General features: G+C 58.9%; 1 protein-coding gene across 1 annotated transcript; it reads left to right on the plus strand.

Moving 5' to 3' along the window:
* Positions 1–234: 234 nt before the first annotated feature.
* On the plus strand, positions 235–17,262 carry LOC119092420 (tetratricopeptide repeat protein 17). The gene is made up of 20 exons (XM_037215382.1): positions 235–319; positions 2,729–2,846; positions 3,120–3,230; positions 4,028–4,176; positions 4,518–4,626; positions 5,187–5,410; positions 5,827–6,114; positions 6,659–6,825; positions 8,023–8,153; positions 8,463–8,695; positions 8,906–9,161; positions 9,498–9,722; positions 10,894–11,088; positions 11,761–11,980; positions 12,416–12,450; positions 12,529–12,767; positions 13,265–13,496; positions 14,264–14,421; positions 15,376–15,481; positions 16,696–17,262. The coding sequence occupies exons 1-20, from the start codon at positions 249–251 to the stop codon at positions 16,840–16,842; spliced, it is 3,414 nt and encodes a 1,137-aa protein (XP_037071277.1). The 5' UTR covers positions 235–248; the 3' UTR covers positions 16,843–17,262.
* Positions 17,263–19,035: the final 1,773 nt, after the last annotated feature.

Below are 19,035 nucleotides of genomic sequence, written 5' to 3' on the forward strand. Positions count from 1 at the left end.
ACGGCCCTTGATGATGAGCAGTGAACATCAAATCATCACTGCCCGCGACCAACGACATGTAATTTGCCCAGACACCTAGTACTATCTTCTGTCAATAGCTGATAATGCAAACTGTGCCTGAAAGCTATGTTGTCCCGTTTAGCATGATCTTTCACCATTCATGGCAGTAAAACTTTATATGGTAGCCAACAGCTGTGATGATTTGTAACATCTGCGCTGCTTTTGCAGCGCAGGTTTGTTGATAATGCATGCTAGGGTCAAGCTCCGATTACGCTGGATGTGAAGATAAGGAACCCAATTTTACTCGCATCACCGCCTGGTAAAGATACTGACATTCCTACTGAAACAACCTAAGGAACTTTTATGTCAGCTTTGCATGGAACACCTCTGTGACTTTTGTACTTGTCTGGGCTTTTAACACGGGTGGCAGATGTTTCCAAAAATACCTTGGCAGAAACTGCGATGTCATCGGATCTGTAAGGAATTCATGGTAATTCTGATGAAGTGGGGTGGTGTGAATCCTATCATAATTACTCTTCACGTTTTTTTGAGTGGCTTTCAGCTGATGACTAGTTTTTAAAAGAGGACGCAGGAGTCTGAGCAGGGAAAAATGGCTAAACATAGAGCCAAAAAGCAATGCAAGTCTAGGTTTCACACTGAACCAGGCCCCTTTTCTTCTAAAAGCTTAAACAACAGGAGCTCTCCCTCCCTCCCCTCCTGCAAAAAGGAAACCATCACCTTGCTGCCAATGTCTGCATTGATCAAGATGTTTCACACTGGGTAGTATTTGAACCCATATAAACATTATTTATTCCTGGCAATTATAGAGCATGATGCACTAGCTGTGTTTTTGACTGGTAAGGTATCTCTGCTGTAGATGGTATATGCCAGTCTTCTGGACTCAATGTTTTGGTTTTGTTATTCTGTTGTGGTGTAGTAAGTATATATATATATATATATATATATACATATATATATATATATATGTATATGACATGGAATGTGGGCATGGTAATTGCAGAAGCACCACTAGGAGCATGGCTGTTCCTACAGGCTCTTGGGGGGTTTGGATGGACATTATTCATTGTATTCATTTGCTATGAAAGCTCCAAATTATTCTTTCCATTTAAATTCCTGTCCTGGAAAAGGCATCCAGCAGCATGTTGGCCCTGGTCTTATGTGTAATGACTTTGGATGTTAATAGCCCACTATGCATGCATATTTTCTCTGGAGTACTGTTGATAATAAACTTGGCATGTTTTCCTATCTACCAAGTCATCATCTGTCACTTCTCTGAGGCACAGGTAAACAAATTGGTTTGAAAGTAGTTATGGAAATGTAAACATCTGTATTAGGTCCTATTATTTTGGTAGAGCACCTACCAGTATCCATTTATAAAATCTTGTTAAGCCATTTGATACCTGAATTGTGATGCACATGCTGCCTTCTCTGGTTTCCTATTAGTGATCAGCCTTCTCTAACTGGGGAATCAAATGAAATATCTTTATTTGGCATGATATATGCTATAAGCTGTGCAATTTGTTGGCTAGATATCCTGAAGTGCATTTTAGATAGCACCAATAACCTTATAAAAATGGAGATGCTCCCATAGTGTTGAGGAGGATAAAATTGTGCTCATTTGACTGGTAGTGTTGCAGCCTTTTCTTCCTCTGTTATGCTTCATGGAACTGCCCTAGTACAAAAAAGTTTCTATGTACCACATACACATTCCTGATTTACCTAGAACACCAGTGAGGCTCCACTAGAGAAGTGAACAGTTAGTTATTTCTCCCCATGCCTGACATTTTTTTTGGTTGCTTGTGGGCTTAGCCCTGGCACAGGAGCGTGCTGACCTCAATATCTCATCATATTGTTTTAAATCCTCCATGGTGTTTGCTTTAAAACTATATCTCAAGCTGCAACACTCCATGCATGTCAACATGCACTTTGTTCATGTTTTTGTCAAACCACCAATGATGCATGGGAAGGCAAAGGGATATGTTGATATGGGGGCATGGATGTTGATGGCAAAGTTCAGCAGAGGTCTTTCCCAAAATCAAGCTTTGGAACTGTTCCTGATCATTGTCTGCAAAATTCTGGCCCACCATGTACAAAACAAACAGGATAGCTCGTCAGGTCTCAAGGAGGTGATGCAACTTTTTTAGAAAATATTACCAAAAAACATGTGAGACCTTTTAAAATTTAAGGATAGGTAAAACAAAACATATGTCCCTCCTGCCTATCCATGGGTGCTGCTCGTCATCAGGGAGCGTCATGCTGGGTGGGATTTTACTAATATTGGCAGGTGGGTGAACTGCCTAATTATTGGGCAGGTTAAGTGTTTTTGAGTTTTGCCTGATTGCTGATTTGCCTGACTGATTGCAATGCCATTGTTGTGCCTTTGAAGACAATTTTGTTAGCACTGCATCCTGAAGACTGCATGGCATCAGAGAGGAGCATGAGTCATCTTATTAGGTGACCTGGGAGGTAGCTGCCTGCATAAGTTTAATGGTATGTCAAAAGCTTATGTTCTGCCTCTCTCATTTGCAGATATTTTTTTGCAATATTTTTCCACTCTAGTATTTTGGGGTTCCTTTTCAACTTAAGATGCATAATTGGTATTTTGTGCTGTGCCTTGCTGGTTTGCACCAGGAAAGCTGCTGGAAACAGCGTGGTTGTGGCGCACAGGTGTGCTGAGCGGGTGATTGGTGACTGGCACTGGTTTCAGGACGAGCGGCGCCATGCGGTGCGTGCTGCTGCTGCTGCTGACCTGGCCGTGGCCGCCTCCTGGCAGCTGGTGCTCCACGCACTGGATCATGACCGAGGACGGGCGCATCCAGGCTCAGGCAAGCACGGCGCTGCGAGCCCGAACAGCTCGTGGCGATGGCTCCTTAGAGAGTGTACGGTGTTTGGGCTGGATGTATCTGAAGCATGGGGATTTGTGTCGGCTGACGATCAACGACAGGGGAGCTGATTTCCGGACAGTCCCCCCCCCCCCCCGCCAGCCGTCACTGTCAACTGTGTGCTGTCCTGTCACTGTCGTCTGCCCCCACCGCCGGTGCAGCTGCACACGTCCGGGGCTCGAACGCTGACCGGTCGCCGGTGCTGGCCTCTTCCAGATGGACTCGATCTTCTTCATGAAGCGGCCCTACGACTTCATCTCGATGGCGCAGCAGGAGCGGCGTGCCTCCATGGTGGAGTCGCTGCACAAGGACCTGCTCACTCACAAGGTGGGAGGTGGCAGGGAGGGCTCCGTCGGCCCAGGATGCGTTGGCACTGAGTGGTCCACGCTTGCGCTGAATGCTGCATCTCAGACACTGCCTCCCGTTACCATCCTCCGGTAAACGCTGGATGGAAGGTGACCAAAAGAGGGTGGTAACATGCAAGGTTGTAGTTGGTAAACTGAATTTCATCTCCTCTGGGGCTCTCCGCGTCAGTGGGCGTTCTCTTTGGTGTGCCAGGAGTGAAACTGAATGACATGCCGGTAGAAGAGACTCGCATGGCTATCCCAGGTGTTACCGGAGGCCGCTCAGAGAAAGGTGCAATGAAACCCAACACAAAAATGCCATTAAATTTAATTTCATCGCCGCGCAAAATATTGTAACTCAGTAGCCTCGTGTGCCCCAGCCGTCAGTTTAATAGCGTGTGCATGGGCTCTGGCAGCCGCCCGACCCAGTCACTGCAGATGATGACATTGGGGTTCATGATGATGATGATGCCATTGGGGTTCAGGGCGCTCCGACTGCCGTCGTTTTGCGGCCCAGCTGCTTTGTTCCTCTGGTGGGCCAGGAGTGGGCGTCCGCCCGGAGGCCGTGTCGCCGCTCTGCCGCTCTCCGTCCGGTCACCGTGTCGCCGCTCTCCGTCCGGAGACCGTGTCGCTGCTCCCCGTCCGGAGGCCGTGTTGCCGCTCTCCGTCCGGAGACCGTGTCGCTGCTCCCCGCCCGGAGGCCGTGTTGCCGCTCCCCGTCCGGAGCCGCTGTGACGGCGGCCGCCGGTCCCCTGCTGAACGCTATCCGCAACACTCCAGGTGGAGATCGACCAGAACGACGACCGGGACCAGGACGTGGAGAAGAAGCTGTACACGGAGGACCCGCACTGTCTGGTGGCCGGCCAGCCGCTCACCGAGTTCGATCTGTACCCGAGCGTGGCCGTCAATCTGCGGAAGTACGGCATCAGGTCAGCGACCGCCGCACGCGCGTGTCGGTGCCGTTGGCGCGTCGTCGCGCAGCCATGCCCGCGAGTGATGCCGCGGTGCCGGCCACTTAAGGCCGGCACGCCAACAGGCTGCTGACTTCTCGTTTCTCCTCGCCGCTTGCTGCGCCGAGATCCGACTGTTAAAACGGGGTGTCCGTTTTAGCAGGTTCTGGGGTATTTGTGGGTGGATATGTGTGTATGTGAAGTATTTGCGTAGGTGTCCGGTCAGGCTTCCGGCCGGCTCGTCCGATGCGCTGTTGGCTCCCGCTCTCGCGTGGTCCAGACCAGCTCCTGACCAGCCCCGTGAATGGGCCCGTCTGCAGGATCGAGGACTACATCGACTCGAAGCATGTGGCCGGCGAGCTGGTGCCGCCCGACTGCGAGACGCACAAGGCGCTCGACTACAGCATGGACACGTTCCAGCATCTGGTGGTAGGTCCCCGCTGGGCGGAGACGGGCGTCATCTGCCGCGCTCGTCCCGCCCTGGCGTGTCTGCTCGCCCCCGATGACAGCGTAGAAGAGGCTGCATCCGATGCCGCGATTGCCTGGGAGCCATTGATGAGGAACCTTGTGCAAAGCATGGTGAAGCAGTGCACGTAAGGAACTTTCGAACAGACAGATACTAAATGGGTATGTTTGTGATCACTGTTGGCTTGTCTGGTACACTCTGTTTTTGCCGTGGTATATCGTCACGTTGTAATACGTACGACGTTATGTTGGAATCTGTTCTCGCAGGGATCGTCCTGTCTGTTCGTCACCACCTTTCCCTTCTCCCGGTGTGTTTTTCGTGTTTTTGCGTGCTCTTAGTGGTCCCGTTTCGGGACGCGCGGCTCCCTCGTCCCCGTCTATGACGTCCGAGCCGGCCCTGTTCCCTTCCGCTCACCCCGCGAGCCGTCCGCACCCTCCCGGTCTGCGGACCCGCGGCTTGGCGGCCAGCCAGCCGGCCTCGCCGCTCGGCTGACTCCGCCTGGTCGTGACGTCACGCGCCTCAGGGCATGAAGGACCGCCGCCACCTGTCCATGGCGCCCGAGCTGGGCCTGGCCGAGCTGGTCGGCCAGCAGAACGTGCACGAGTTCGGGCACCGGGTGGAGCTGGCGCTGCGCCGCCGCCCGGGCGCCTGGGTGCTGTACCAGCTGGCCAGCCTGTACTGGCGCATCCAGGGCGACGCGCCCCGCGCCGTCGAGTGCAGTCGCCGCGCCATTCACCTCTCCAGCAGGTCAGTGAACCACCCACCCGCCGTGTCTGACCGGTGGTGCGCGCGTCTGACACCGACTCTCCGGCTGGCCAGAGAGCCGTGCAGCGGCGCAGCGTTCGCCTGTGGCGCGCCATGTCTCCGCCGCTCGTGCCCGACCCCGTCGGTGGCGTTATACCGGGAGCTGCTGTACAGCATGTCACTGCTGGTGTAAGCACGTCCGTCAGGCAACGTAAAGTAAACAACTAGATATATACCCACGTCTCATTACCTCCACCCATGAAGTGTGCCGCGATACGGGAAATATGGGTGCTGTCAATGGATGACGAGATGCGGCTCGTCTAGTGCTGCTACTGTCCCAGCGTGCCGTAATGCTGCGGAGGGAGTACCGTACTGTTGGCGGCCGGCGGCGCTGACCGGCCACTGGCGCGGCCCTCCAGGGTGGAGCGGTTCGTCAGCCTGGTGGACCTGGGCGTGGTCCTGCACCGGTGCCACCACAGCGAGAGCGGTGCGGTCGTGCTGCACGCAGCCGTCGACCACCACGACCAGAGCGCCGAGGCTCACTACGGCCTGGGCAACGCCTACGCCGTGCTGGGCGACTACAACCGCTCGGCCACCTGCTTCAACAACACCGTCAAGCTGGAGCCGCAGCACGAGGGGGCGCTGAAGCGGCGCCACGCCGTGCTCTGTCACGAGCGCCTGGAGACGGCGCTCGAGAGCCAGCACAAGTGAGCGGCCGACGTGCGGCGCCGCCGCCGTCGGCACCGACACCCTCGCTGGCCACGGCCGAGTGTGGTCGCGTGCGATCTGTTAGCTCTTTTTTCTTTCCTTTTTGTTGTTGTCGCGCGATGCTCGGCAATGTTTTGTATGTGAACGTCGTTTGTCGTGTGGGGAAACGCAGAGGACGTGAGCGGACGTGTGAATAATGACGTGCCGCGACTGTTGCACTGCCTGTGTCGGCTGGTCTCGCGTGTGGACGGCCGCGGTCCGTCCGTGTAAGTGGGATGCAGCGTCGGAGGCCGGTTCAGATACGTGAACGGTCGTGGTCGCTGAGATAATGTCGAAGCTTGGGTGGCGGGGCTTGGTGCGCGGACTGCCGCGCTGGACGGAACAATGATAACTGGCCTGTGGCCGGGCGCGGTGTGCGTAACTGCCGCTATCGGTTTTAAAGTATGGGAGCGTGTGTGCTGCTCTGACTGCTGCGCTCATCGTGGGGGAGTCTGTAACGTGTCCCCGGTCGGGCCGCGGCTGACGGCGCCCTCTCCCCCGCAGCTCGCTGCAGAACACCCTGGCCGAGCTGCGCAGCTACCAGAAGCAGCACACGCTGTGGCTGCAGCAGCAGGAGAAGCTGATCCGGGAGCAGGCCGAGCTCGACACCAAGATCGAGTCCAGGCTCAACTACGAGGAGCAGAAGATTCGCGAGAGCTCCGACGGCAAGGGTGAGCGCCACAGCCAGGCGTCAGGGTGCGCGAGCTCTCCTCGCGCGTACCCGCCGACCGGTGGGAAGGTGTGACGGCCATTCTCAACCCCCGCCAAAAGACCGATTTTCTCGCCTGTGCCTGATGCCGGCGCCCTCCAGTCTGTGTGGCTCACGCTGAAACATTAAACTACTATTGCGAAAGTGGGGTTGATAGGGCCAAGCCCAAATAGCATAGGATAGGTTATGCGAAACTGCATCAGATTAATGCTATTGAATACGGGTGTAAGTGGCCTTTGATTGGTAAGCCAGGTCACACCAGATAGGTTAAGCGATGTTGGTCCTCTCGTCTCTCCAGACCCGTGCTATGTTTGTGGATAAAGCGATACGGTATACCCATCGGCGTGCCGAGTGACATGTTAGCCGATCGGGGCACGTGACCTGTGACGTGTGAAGCCAGGTTACGTAGGGCGGGCATAGTGTGCTTAGCATCCACCCAGTTATTTCGGGGAGTAAACGCGGTGCAGGCACAACAGATGGTGCCTACAGGCAAACTTCACTCGCATTTTCCGCGTCTGGCCTTGGACAACGGCCCAAAGTGGAATTTTTGAATCGCATTATCACCGTACGACAATATGCAACAAATATGTGCGCAGTGAAGTCCTTTGGAACGCGTATTCCGCGACGAAAAAAAGCGTCATCGGACTTCAAAACTCGAGATGCACGTGGTATGACCTCGTCAAAGGAATCATCACCCATACCATATGAAAAGTCGGACCTGCATATTTTCATAAACAAAATGCTGAAAACTGGGATGCCGAAAATGTGCGTCCAGTTGTGCGCCCAGTCATTTGGCTGGAAAAGTAATTCTGGCGAAGCAAAGAAGTGGGTTGTGACCCTTGTTCCTCGTTGGCTGAGCCGACGGACACGACAGCTTGAGCCGTGTGTCCGAAGAGCTGGCATTCTGAAGTTTGTCTCCTTTCCTCACAGCCCGCTACTCTGAACGTTGACATGTGCGGTGACATGACAGATGACAGAATGAGCGGTGGGGCGAGGAAGCTTCACCGTGACAACGGCCAGAGCCAGCCGTGTTCGGCAGCGGCCGGCAGGGGTCGCGTCTGCGCAGTCAGCGTCGGACGGTGCGGCGCGCGCTGCCGCCGCGACCGAGGCAGGCGCCGAGCGTGACCGGCAGCCGGCTGACGCCCCGCTCTGTGGCCAGGGCACACCTGCTTCCGCTACTACCAGAACGGCCAGAGTATCCTCAGCTGCAACATGGCGGCAGCTGCCGGCGAGGGCGGCTCGGAGACCGTGTCCGATCTGCAGACCAAGCTCTCCGACCTGCAGACCAAGGCGAGCGTCGCTGTCCACGCCGGGCCACTGAGGCTCAGGCGTTTGCCTGGCGCCGCGGTGACACTTTCCCGGCTGCAGAAGGCGCAGGATGTTGGCTAGGCATTGATTGCAGTTGAACGTAGTCTGACGCGAACAGGTGTACTTTCGTGGCGTGGCCCGGAGGCTGCGGCGCTGGCCATGGCCAGTTCAGTGAGACGCCAGCGTGTCGGTCTGCTGTGCGGCTGCTGCCGGCGGGACGCGTGCGCCTGACGCTGCGGTGTGACGGGCGGTGACGGGGCGCCGGTGGTAACAGGCGCATGTCTGCGGCAGGCCGACCGGCTGGAGGAGCAGGTCTCTAAGCTGAGCCGGGGCGCCGAGCCGACGACCGACGGCGACCGGCCCACGCTGCCCCGCCGCTACACCGCGCTCGACCCGTCCGGCACGGAGCGGCTGCTGCGGCCCGACTGGCCGTCCCAGGACGAGTGCGGCCAGAAGGTCACCAAGTTCCCCGGCGCCAACGAGTTTCCCTCCGTGTTCCTGGCGCCCGACAACAAGGGCTTCGAGTGAGTGCTCCCTGACGGAACGCGCCTACTAGCTGTGTGGTCATGCGTTCTTGCTGTCGCGTTTCTCCCCGAACTGTGCCAGTCCCTTCTTCAAGCCTTTAGCGGCCCGACTCGACCTGTCCCTGGATGGGTGATGGAGGCCCCGCAGCGCGCGCCAACGCGGCCGCCTCCGCGTGTGACCTGACCCGCGACCGCCTCGTCCACCGCCAGCGTCGACCACTTCCTGAACGCGGGCATCGGCGTACCGCTCAGCGACGACCACGCGCTGCCCTGGTACCGGCCCGCCTGCGAGCCGGTGCAGGCGCGCGTGCTGCCCTACGACACGATGGAGACGGTGCGCGGCCGCACGCGCGTCACGCAGCGCCGGCCCGACCCGGTGGCGTCGCGCGCACTGATGGCGTACGCGCGCGGTCGCCAGACGGTTGAGGCGGAGCTGGGCCAGCGCATCACGGCCGCGCTCAAGCAGGTGCGGTCCGGCTCGACGGCGCAATGGTGGGGTCAGGTGGCGGCGGCGCGACAGGCCGTGTTCAGTCCCTGGCAGAGAGAGCGGCGGAGGGGACCATGGCGCGGGTTGGGGTGATCCGTGGCGGTGACCGTAGTCGCACTGTTACGCGCTTCTGTGCGGCTTGTTGAGATCTTGCCTTGACCGTGATGATTGCGCTAAGCAGACTAAGTGCTGGCGGTGGCACATGTCAGCACTGTGCCGTCACTTCAGAGCTGCCCTCGCACCGCGTGCCAGCAATGGCCGTCAGCCTCCGGGCCCGGCTGTAGACGGGCGCTGAGCGCCGCCCTCTGCTGGCAGGGCTCGGCGCCGGCCTGGGTGCTGCAGACGCTGGCCTCGCTCTACTGGCGCGCGCAGGGCAGCCTGGCTAACAGCATCGAGTGTCTGCGCTCGGCGCTGCACTCGGTGCCGGCCGAGTTCGTGGACGTGCCGCTCGCCAACCTGGCTGCCGTGCTCTACCGGCTGGACGACGTGGACGGCGCGCTGAAGCTCGCCCGCCAGGCGTACAAGGCCGACCCTGTCGAGGTGAGGGCGCGCCGGCGGCGCTGGCGGCGGCCGGATGTGCGGCGTGTGGTGCCGTCGGGACACGGACGGTCGGCGCCGCCGCTTGTGTGGACGCTGGCTTGTCGCCCGTGCTGCTGGCGAATTGCGAGTGAGCTTGAGGGTGACCAGGAAGTGGAGCGGACAGGCTGAGGCGGCTGCTACTGCGCGCAGGCGTCGGTGAAGCGGGAGCAGTCCTGGAAAACGGACGGAACGCTGGTTGGTGGGGCGGGAAGGAGATGGACCTGAGCCGGAGCACTTTGTTGGTCTCGGTGTGCACGTTTTGTCCCAGTTTAGTTATGACCAGCGTTTCTGTGTGACACGATAGCTCATTTTTATTATTCCCGGGGAGTGGAGAGAGAGAGAGTAGCGTTGATGGAGGACATGCTCATGTTTTCACTTAAAGGGAGCATCCCACATTTGTGTGCCTTTCAATTATGACCTTGGTGCATATGGCATTATGACTTCATGACTTCATGGTTTTTGGGCGTTTTCACTCGCCCCGCTCATATGCGACGTAACCCGGTCTTAACGGGTGTCTAGTTCCAGTTTTGTCCCGTGCTATAATGTATGATTTACTAGTCGCCATTGTGTCCGTCGCTGTTCTCGTCCATTAGTGCATACACTTTCTGTCAAAGTGACCTTGCGTTGGCTGGTCCCACAATGCAGTCCTAGCCGCGCTCTCTTTGACTCTTAGAGACACATGCAGCAGACGAAGAGTGAGCATGTGTAACGCTCGAAACAATTTATGGTAACGTAAAGGTCCCAGAAATTAGGTAACCTTGAGAGGCACCTGTTTTTCGGCATTATGAGCTCTTATTTTTAAAACAACCGGCCTTCATCATACCAGGAGGCGCTGGTTACACGAATACATCCAGATGTCATTGGGATAGATTATGATTATATTGATATAGATTATGTTTCACATTGCTGGCATTGCCCCGTTACGACGGTGAGCTCTGCTGGAAACATCGAGTATTCTCTTAAGATTTTCCAGACATTGCTTGATATCTCCATTTCACCGTTACTTCCTGATGTATAAAAGGCGACTTTTTCGGAATAGCAACTCGCAATGTGCTAGAAACCAGTGTCAGCGCTGCTCTGTCCGAGCACGGTTGTCTGTGACTGATCACCACATGCGTGCTCGTGTCTTCAGCCGGAGACGAATTTCCTGCTGGGTAACCTGCTGGCGGCCAAGGGCAACTTCTCGGGCGCCGTGTGGCACTACCGGAGCGCGCTGCAGGCCGAGTCGACACACAGCGCGGCGCTGGAGTACCTGCGCGTCGTCTCCTGCTACACCCGCTACCACGGCCACCAGCGGGGCGAGCAGCAGTGTCAAACCCCGGCGCAGGTCAGTCTGGGACAGCGGTGCCAGTCCTCGTGTGGGTCAGAGCCGGCGTAGGTCATTCTGGGGCGGCAGTGCCAGACCTCGGCGCGGGTCAGTCCGGGACAGCGGTGCCAGTCCTCGGCGCAGGTCAGACCACGGCACAGGTCAGTCCGGGACAGCGGTGCCAGTCCTCGGTGCAGGTCAGACCCCGGCACAGGTCATTTTGGGGCGGCGGTGCCAGACCCCGTCGCAGGTCAGTCTGGGGCAGTGGTGCCAGACCCGGTGCAGGCCAGTCTGGGGCAGCTGTGCCAGACTCTAGCCCAGGTCAGTCTGGGGCAGCGGTGTCAGTCCTCGGTGCAGGTCAGTCCCCGGCGCAGGTCATTCTGGGGCGGTGGTGTTAGACCTCGGTGCAGGTCAGTGTGGGGCAGTGGTGCCAGAGCCCTGCGCAGGTCAGTCTGGTGTAGCGGTGCCAGACTCTGGCCAGGGACAGCCTGGAATGGCGTCAGACGCATGTTCGGTTCGGCAGAGGCGCGTGCTGCTGTAGAGGCTGTCCCGACACGCTCATTGCTGCCGTTACGTGATGGCGGTGTGATGTCGCGTCTTGCCGTGCCGTGCCCTGCTCTCATCCCGCGTGGAGCGTGCGGCGGCGGCTGGCGGCAGCGAAGTGACACGCTGACCGTCCTCCGCTGCGCCCAGACGCCGGCCGAGCGGGACCCGATGCTGGAGAAGCTGTCCAAGATGCCGCCCGACTCCGTGGTCTGCACGTCCGAGTGCGCCGACGGCCAGGGCCGCGACGCGTGCGAGTCCAAGATCAGCTGCTACAACGCGCGCAACGAGAACGGCCGCTGGATCCTGACGCCGGCGCTGGCCGACCAGCTGGACTGCAGCGGTCCGGACGGCGCTCAGCTGGCCGCAGGTGCGCCGCCGGCCGCCCGCTGGCTCGCTCGCTCGCTCGCCCGTCCGCCCGTCCGCCCACGGGCGTGGCCGATTTGGAAGCCGTGTTCGTGCCGCGGCTATTTAGGGAGCCAGCTGCCGTTATTACTCCCAATCCGGGTGTGTCGTGACGCGTGCGACCCGTCCGCTTAAGCTGCTGTGATGGCGTAGTAGTGGCGTCGCAAAAGGCGAGGGATCGTGGAGTAGCCGCCCCACCTGACCTTGAGGCTCCGACGTAGCGGAATTATTGCAGGTGTATGCACTGCGTCGGTCTTAAAGTCCCGATAACGTGTTTGGTGTGGCGCCGTCGGCATCGCACACCAATGCGCCCGGCTAAAGAGCGGCTGAGGGCCGCGGCGCGCGGCTGCCGCCGTCGGCGTCTCCTCCGTGGCGTGACGGCCGCGCCCGGCGCCGGCAGTGGACCAGCTGCCGTCGTTCCCGCCGCCGGAGCTGGCGCCGTACCTGGCCGAGGAGCAGCTGCGCTGCGACCGGCTGGCGCCGCCCGAGTCGGCCGACACCCGGCACGAGCCGGACGAGCCGCCGGCGGACGCCGAGTACGAGCTGGAGGAGCAGCTGGACGTTATCACCGAGCCGGTGCCGTCGCTGGACGAGCGGGGCATCGTCGACGACCCGCTGCCGGACGTGCTGCTGCGCGTGCGCGAGCGCGCCGCCGCGCCGCCGCCCAGCGCCCAGCAGTGCGCCGACATCAAGCAGATCAACTGGAGTCAGTACACGTCCACGTGGCTGTCCGTCTCGGCCAAGAACGTGGTGTGAGTGAGGGGTGGTGACGGCGTAGGGGGGGGGGGGGGGCTGGTGACGGCAGAGAGTAGCTTCGGGGAAACCCCGGGCACGGTGTTTCTGTGTCGCGTGGTGACGTGCGTTGTGACCTGACATGAGGCCCCCTAGGTGGCCGCTGACAGGCGTGCCCACACGGACGCAGCCGGGGTTTTCTTAAAGAGGTTTTCTGGTTCTGCGGTCTCGTGATAAGAACACGTAAAAAGATTACAGTGTCGACCTTTTTGGATATGTCTGCGCAATGTTGAGGGGTCGTACTTTATTGTACAGTGTAACTTCGGCTAATTTTTAGCTACATGTCGGGAGTCATCTGCAGCGCTAAAACAACCAAAAAGGACCTCAGGCGACCCCCCCCCCCCTCCGTTGCCTATCCCTCTAATGCGGACGGCGCGACAGTGGAAGGACTGGTGTGTTGTGACCTGACCCGGGCACCCTGAGTGCAGCGGTGACGGGTGTGCGTCCGTCCCGCCAGCGTGGACCTGGTGCCGGCGCCGATGGGCGTGTACCAGCCGCGCCAGCCCGTCTGTCCGGACCAGTTCCCGGCTTCGATGGCCACGCTGGACAACCTGTCGGGCGTGCGCCACCGGCGTCAGCTGTCCATCAGCGCCGAGACCGGCCTGAAGGAGGCGCTGCAGGCGCTCACCGCCGACCAGCCGCGCACCGTCGACGAGACCGGCACGCGCATCGCCATGAGCATGGACAAGGTGAGAGGCCGCGCGCCGGCGCCGCTCGGAGCGATACGCCGAGTGGCGCCGGACCCCGGGTCTCACGGATCAGCCGCCGAGCATGGACAAGGTGAGAGGCCGCGCGCCGGCGCCGCTCGGAGCGATACGCCGAGTGGCGCCGGCCTGCGCGGCTCCGGACCCCGGGTCTCACGGATCAGCCGCCGCCGCGCCGTGGCGGCGTCGGCGGGTTCGGCGGGCCGCGCTTCGGCCGCGTCGCATCGGCATGTCGTCGGCGCCGAGCCGGCCCGTCCGCACCCAGGGATTAGCGGGTCGCCGGGCGCGGCCGGCGGGCGGGCGGGCGGGCGGGCGGGCGAGGTCTGCGCGCCGCGCCAGGCCGGCCTCGGGTCGCGCGGGTCCGATTAGCCGGCCGTTCGGGGTCGTGATCCGCTCAGCGGCCCAGTGTCGGGGCCTCGGCTCGTGACGCGGCGGCGTGCCGCGAGTGCTACGCTGCGTGGCGTGCGCTGGCGGTACCGCCGCGGCCGCGGTGTGGTCATGGCGTCCTTGTGCTGGGTTTACGGATGACCTCGACTCAGTACTCGACATGTCCGTGGGTATGACTCAGTCCAGCGACATGCCTTGGAGCAAACAGGAGAGCGGACTGCAGAGTCCACAGGAGATGGCGTGGTCAGGAGTGAACCACAGATCTCGCTGGCCAGGGAGATGGCGTGACTGTGTTTACAGTCCCTCGGCGCGCGCGCCGCCTCGACGCCACTCTGTGTCGACGCGTAATCCTGCCTCCCCGGCAGAACTCGACCTCGTGGGTGCTGACGACGGCGGCGGCGCTGTACTGGCGCGTGCGCGGCGACGGGCCGCGCGCCGCCAGCTGTCTGCGCATCGCGCTTCACCACGCGCCGCGCCACCTCAAGGACATCCCGCTCATCTCGCTGGCTAACATCCTGCACCGGTAAGGAGCCGCGCGTGCCGGCCATGCCGCCGCCAGCCTCCCGACCGCTAGGTGGCCTTGCCGGCTGGGCGGACCGGCTTGATCGGCGGGGGCGCTGCGGCAGCCCCCTCCTCCCCGTCGAAGCTATGCGCCCGTGGTGTGTTACAGGAACGCCCAGTCGCAACAGAACGTCCGGTCGCAACAGAACGCCCAGTCGCAACATAATTTTTGGTCAGCGGCGCACGGCTGACATTAGCTGGAACAGCGGCTGATGGACCCTTTGCCGGCCGGCTTTGCCCGTTGCAAGTGGCTGGCAGAAACTGCGGGAGACGCGCTTTGGAGAAACTGACAAATACTCAATTGCAGCACAGGATATTGCGAGGGAGCGTGGTTAAGTGGAGCAGTATGCTAGCAATGTGAGTTAGATGCTTCGTATTGTAAGCGTTCACACGGTGGTGGGCACATTGAGAATGCAGCAGAAGCACGTGAGAAAAGTTGGACTGAAAGATACGCGATCACCAAGTGTCTAAAGATATGTAGAATATCTCTCCACATACACCAGTCAAGTTTCAGAAATATCATGTCCTTGAAAAAAAAACAGCTGCAAAGATATTTATCCACTACAGCCCGAAGACAGGTTGGATCTTATGCAGTTGGCTGTTGATTACACCGCTGCTTTTTCAGAGAAGCAGTGTGACTACATATTGTCTGACATGACAATATTAGGCACTGTCATGTAGCATTTCGTGTTGTCAGTGGTGGCAGTGACATGGTGAAGTCGATGTTGTATAAATACATGAAACGACAAATGAATGACAGCAAAGCCAGCAATGCCGTGCTCCAAAAGTATTGTTGTAGCTCCGACGCCTCCTACCAGTGCACGCCGGTATTCACGGGTCAAAATTAGAGAGCGGCAACAAGTATTTTCAGCCAGCTGCAATGTTCAAATGTCCTGAAGATGATTGACTGTTTCAGAGCGGGCCTGTACAACGATGCGCTGATCGTATGCAACATGGCGCTGGAGATATCGCCCAAGTTTGTCGTCATCCACTTCACCATGGCCAACATATACGCCGCTAAGGTCAGCGTATAGAACAGGTCGCCTAGTGCGCATTGATTGAACTAAAACATGACGTCATATTCCTCACATCGAACACTGCTACGTCAAAGTGATTTCTCGTCATAGGTGATGCAGTGCGTACAGCTCGTACGCACGTTGCAGAGTAGATTATCTGGGGAGTGCTCCGCCTGACTTTGCCGTGCCTTGTCACGCCTGATAGCCGAAGCGGTGCGGTGGGAATAGTTGAAGCGTTCAAGGCCAGGCTGGCGTCTGCGGACCCCGCCTGGACGTAGGGGGCGCTGCCGCCTGTCGCCATCCGCGGCAGCTGGGCGTGATGCCTGCCGAGACCGACGTGTGACGCTCTGACCGCGATGCTCTGACGTGGAGGTTCTGACGTGTGACGCCCTGACGTGTGACGCTCTGACTGTGGTGCTCTGACGTGGAGGTTCTGACGTGAGGCTCTGATGTGTGCCGCACCGACGTGTGACGCTCCGGGGTGGCTGTGACGCTTTGGCGTGTGACGGTGTGACGTGTGACGCTCTGATGTGTGACGCACCGGGTGTGACGCTTTGACGTGTGACGTTCCTGGGTGTGACGCTCTGGCTTGTGACGCTCTGACGTGCGACGTTCCGACGTGTGACGCTGTGGGCTATGACACTCCGACATGTGACGCTACTACGTGTGATGCTCCTGGGTATGACGCTCCGTAGTGTGACACTCCGGATGTGACGCTCCGATGTGTGATGTTGTAACGTGTGACGCCCTCGAATGTGACCCTTCGACGTGTGGCACTCCGGGGCGTGATGATGCGTCGTGTGATGTTCCGTGGTGTGACGCTTGATGTGTGGTTCTTTGAGTTTGATACTCCAACGTATGACGCCCCTGTGACGCGCCGATGTTTGACGCTCCCGACGTGTGACGCTCCCGACGTGTGACGTTCCGACGTGTGACGCTCTTCTATGTGATGCATCTGCGCGTGACGGCGTCATGTGCGACGCTTCAGCGTGTCCGTGGCGATTATTTGCTTTGGTCGGCGCCGTAATCTCGCTCGCTGGAGGAGCCGGCCTTAAGAATGTCGCGTAGGCAGTACATCACCGAGAGCACCCGCCAATGACGAGTCGCCCCCGCACCCTTGTACACGGCCCGATGTGCGACGCTCGGCCGTGGCGCGTGGGACGGGGCCGGCGGGGGATGGGACCGCCTGTCACCGCCGCCGCCCCCGCCGCCGCCGCCAGGGTGACCTCGAGAAGGCCATCTCGTTCTACCAGTCGACGCTAGCGTTGCAGTCGTCGTTCGAGCCGGCCAAGGAGCGGCTGCGGGCCATCCAGTGCAGTCTGGAGGCGTGGCGCAAGGCCCAGCAGCAGCAGCAGCAGGAGCTGTGAGCGGGCCGCGCGACGACCGGCCGCGCGCGTCCGGGGCGGCCTTCATAGACGTGCAGTGATTCGGCGGCGGCGGCGGCCGGCTTGGCCGGCGTCCGCCGCCGCGCCTAGTGCTGTCGGGGCGGGCTGGATGTGAGGTGCTTGTTTAACTGGCCATATTATAGACGACGGGACGCGATGCATTCCGGCTTTGTTGGAGAACGGCCTGTTTTGAGCGCTTGTGGGTGAGAACGCTGCTGCATGCTCTGAAGTCGGGTGGGTTGTTATGGCTCTCTCGGGCGCTGCTGGGGCGCTGGCGAGCGGCGCGGTGTTGCCGCCGCGCTGCTGGGAGGCGGTGGGCCGGGCGGACCCCCGCCGGACCCAGAGCCGTTCTGTGATACTCTTTTGTGTGCTAGTCGCACTGAACCGCTGCCATCGGACGCTTGGTACACCGTGTGTGCATATAAACATGCCGCCGGCACCGTCCTGTTTCCCTGTGCGCTGCTGGACGCTGGCCGAAGCCATGGGTTCCGTCCGTGGCCGGGGCCGGACATGTCCTGCGTTCTGAATTACAGGTCGGGCAGGCAATGGCAGGACGTCAGAGTGAAGCAACATCATAATGATGGGTTGAAACGAGGATGAGGTAGCACGTTCAGCTGTACACCAAGCTGAGTAAAAAAACCTCATTGAGAAATTAAAACGCGTCGGGGTGATTCGGGGATGACCGCGATACCCAGAGTGAGATGGAGTGAACCTAGACACATTGAGCGCGTGAACACTTCAGGAAATAGGCGAGCATGAGGTGCGATGGTCAATAGCTAGACTGAGGGCTCGAATACGGCCATGACTGAGGCCTTGGTTGCTAGGACTGATTCATGGGTAACGCTGCCACACACCAGCCGTGCTGGGCCGGGACAGGGGCAGCTCTGACACGTAGACCGGTACCACAAACTTGATATAAGGAAGAAAGGTCTTCGGCTCCTGGTTGTCGGCGTTGTGAACTTGTGTGAACTTGACGACCTTCAGTGTGTCAAGACTTAAAGTATAAATGAACGGCGTGTAATAACTGAAGGTATATGTAGGAGGGTTTTGGTTAAACGACGTTGTAATGCCGAAGAACGATCATTTTGACGGTACTCAATACTTGGAGCTGTGGTAACCCTCAATAGGGAACATCTCCATTGCTCTCAAGATTGCTCACAGCTTGAAATAGTGAGCACCGTCAATATAATGATTTCACATTACGTCTTTTAAGCAGTACTCTTGGCATATTCAAGGTCGTGAAGTCATCGTAAAGACCTGCAACTCCGATACAAAAATAACGCAGCATCGGTTCTGGAAACCGAAAGCAAATCCGAGCGCCCGGACAAGACAGACCGAGGTCACGCCTTACGCTCGTGCCGCGCACGCAAGGTCCCGCTGCGCGCACGAGGTCATTCCTGTGCTGCGGGAGTGCCAGGGCCGTGGCTCGGATGCCGATGGTGACGTGGAGGGCATCTCCGTTAGGACGCTGTGCAGCACCACAGTCGGAAGTGACGGCGTTGCCACCATGCTGCGTCCGCCCTGGAACGGTCTCGTCAGCACGTTCAGCCAGGGCTGGTCCAGTTTCAGAACGTTGACGACTCGATCCGAATGAAGGAGATATTTTTGATTCAAGTGCATGGTGCAATGCGAAAATCACGCGAAAAGTGTAGTATTTTAGAGGGTTGATGCATAGACGGAGGATCGAGCCGGTCGACCCATGCAGCATGAGTATAAAAACACCAAGGATGAACGAACGAGCCAAGTTATCGACAGATCAGACATTGACAGATAGGCGAATTCGATTCACCATTCACCATTCGGCCGTCAGAAGCGGGCTGGCCTATTTCGGTCGGTATGCATGACACCACTGTGCTGTGACGGGCCCTGTTTCAGTGCAGCTGGGCGGCGCGCAGCAACTGGGACCGTCGCCAAGACTGGTCGGCGTCCACTAAGTGCCTACTGACGTCAGGCCGCCGTTCGCACCTACATTTCAACTCCATGGGGCGCCCTTGCACATACGTCAGACTCGGGCGGTGAGCGCCAGCAACTTTCGCGCGTATCCATAATCCAATATTTATGTCCCTCTGTACCCGACCAGCTCCTGCTTTGCCGGGTCAATTGCAGGCTATTTGTGGAATGCGAGCCTATTTATATGTGCGCAAGTGCAGCCTGGGCAGTGTTCCACAGTTGTAT

The sequence above is a fragment of the Pollicipes pollicipes genome, unplaced genomic scaffold, assembly GCF_011947565.3.
Source record: "Pollicipes pollicipes isolate AB1234 unplaced genomic scaffold, Ppol_2.1 Scaffold_3447;HRSCAF=4054_pilon_pilon_pilon, whole genome shotgun sequence".
Taxonomy (NCBI): Eukaryota; Metazoa; Arthropoda; class Thecostraca; order Pollicipedomorpha; family Pollicipedidae; genus Pollicipes; species Pollicipes pollicipes.

What these genes read in the sequence shown, in the direction of transcription:
- LOC119092420 (XM_037215382.1), top strand. Translation starts at nt 249, where the DNA reads ATGCTAGGGTCAAGCTCCGATTACGCTGGATGTGAAGATAAGGAACCC. An exon ending in GCCATTCACCTCTCCAGCAG is followed by an intron (nt 5,411 to 5,826) that starts GTCAGTGAACCA and finishes GCGGCCCTCCAG; the next exon opens with GGTGGAGCGGTTCGTCAGCC. An exon ending in TCTCCGACCTGCAGACCAAG is followed by an intron (nt 8,154 to 8,462) that starts GCGAGCGTCGCT and finishes TGTCTGCGGCAG; the next exon opens with GCCGACCGGCTGGAGGAGCA.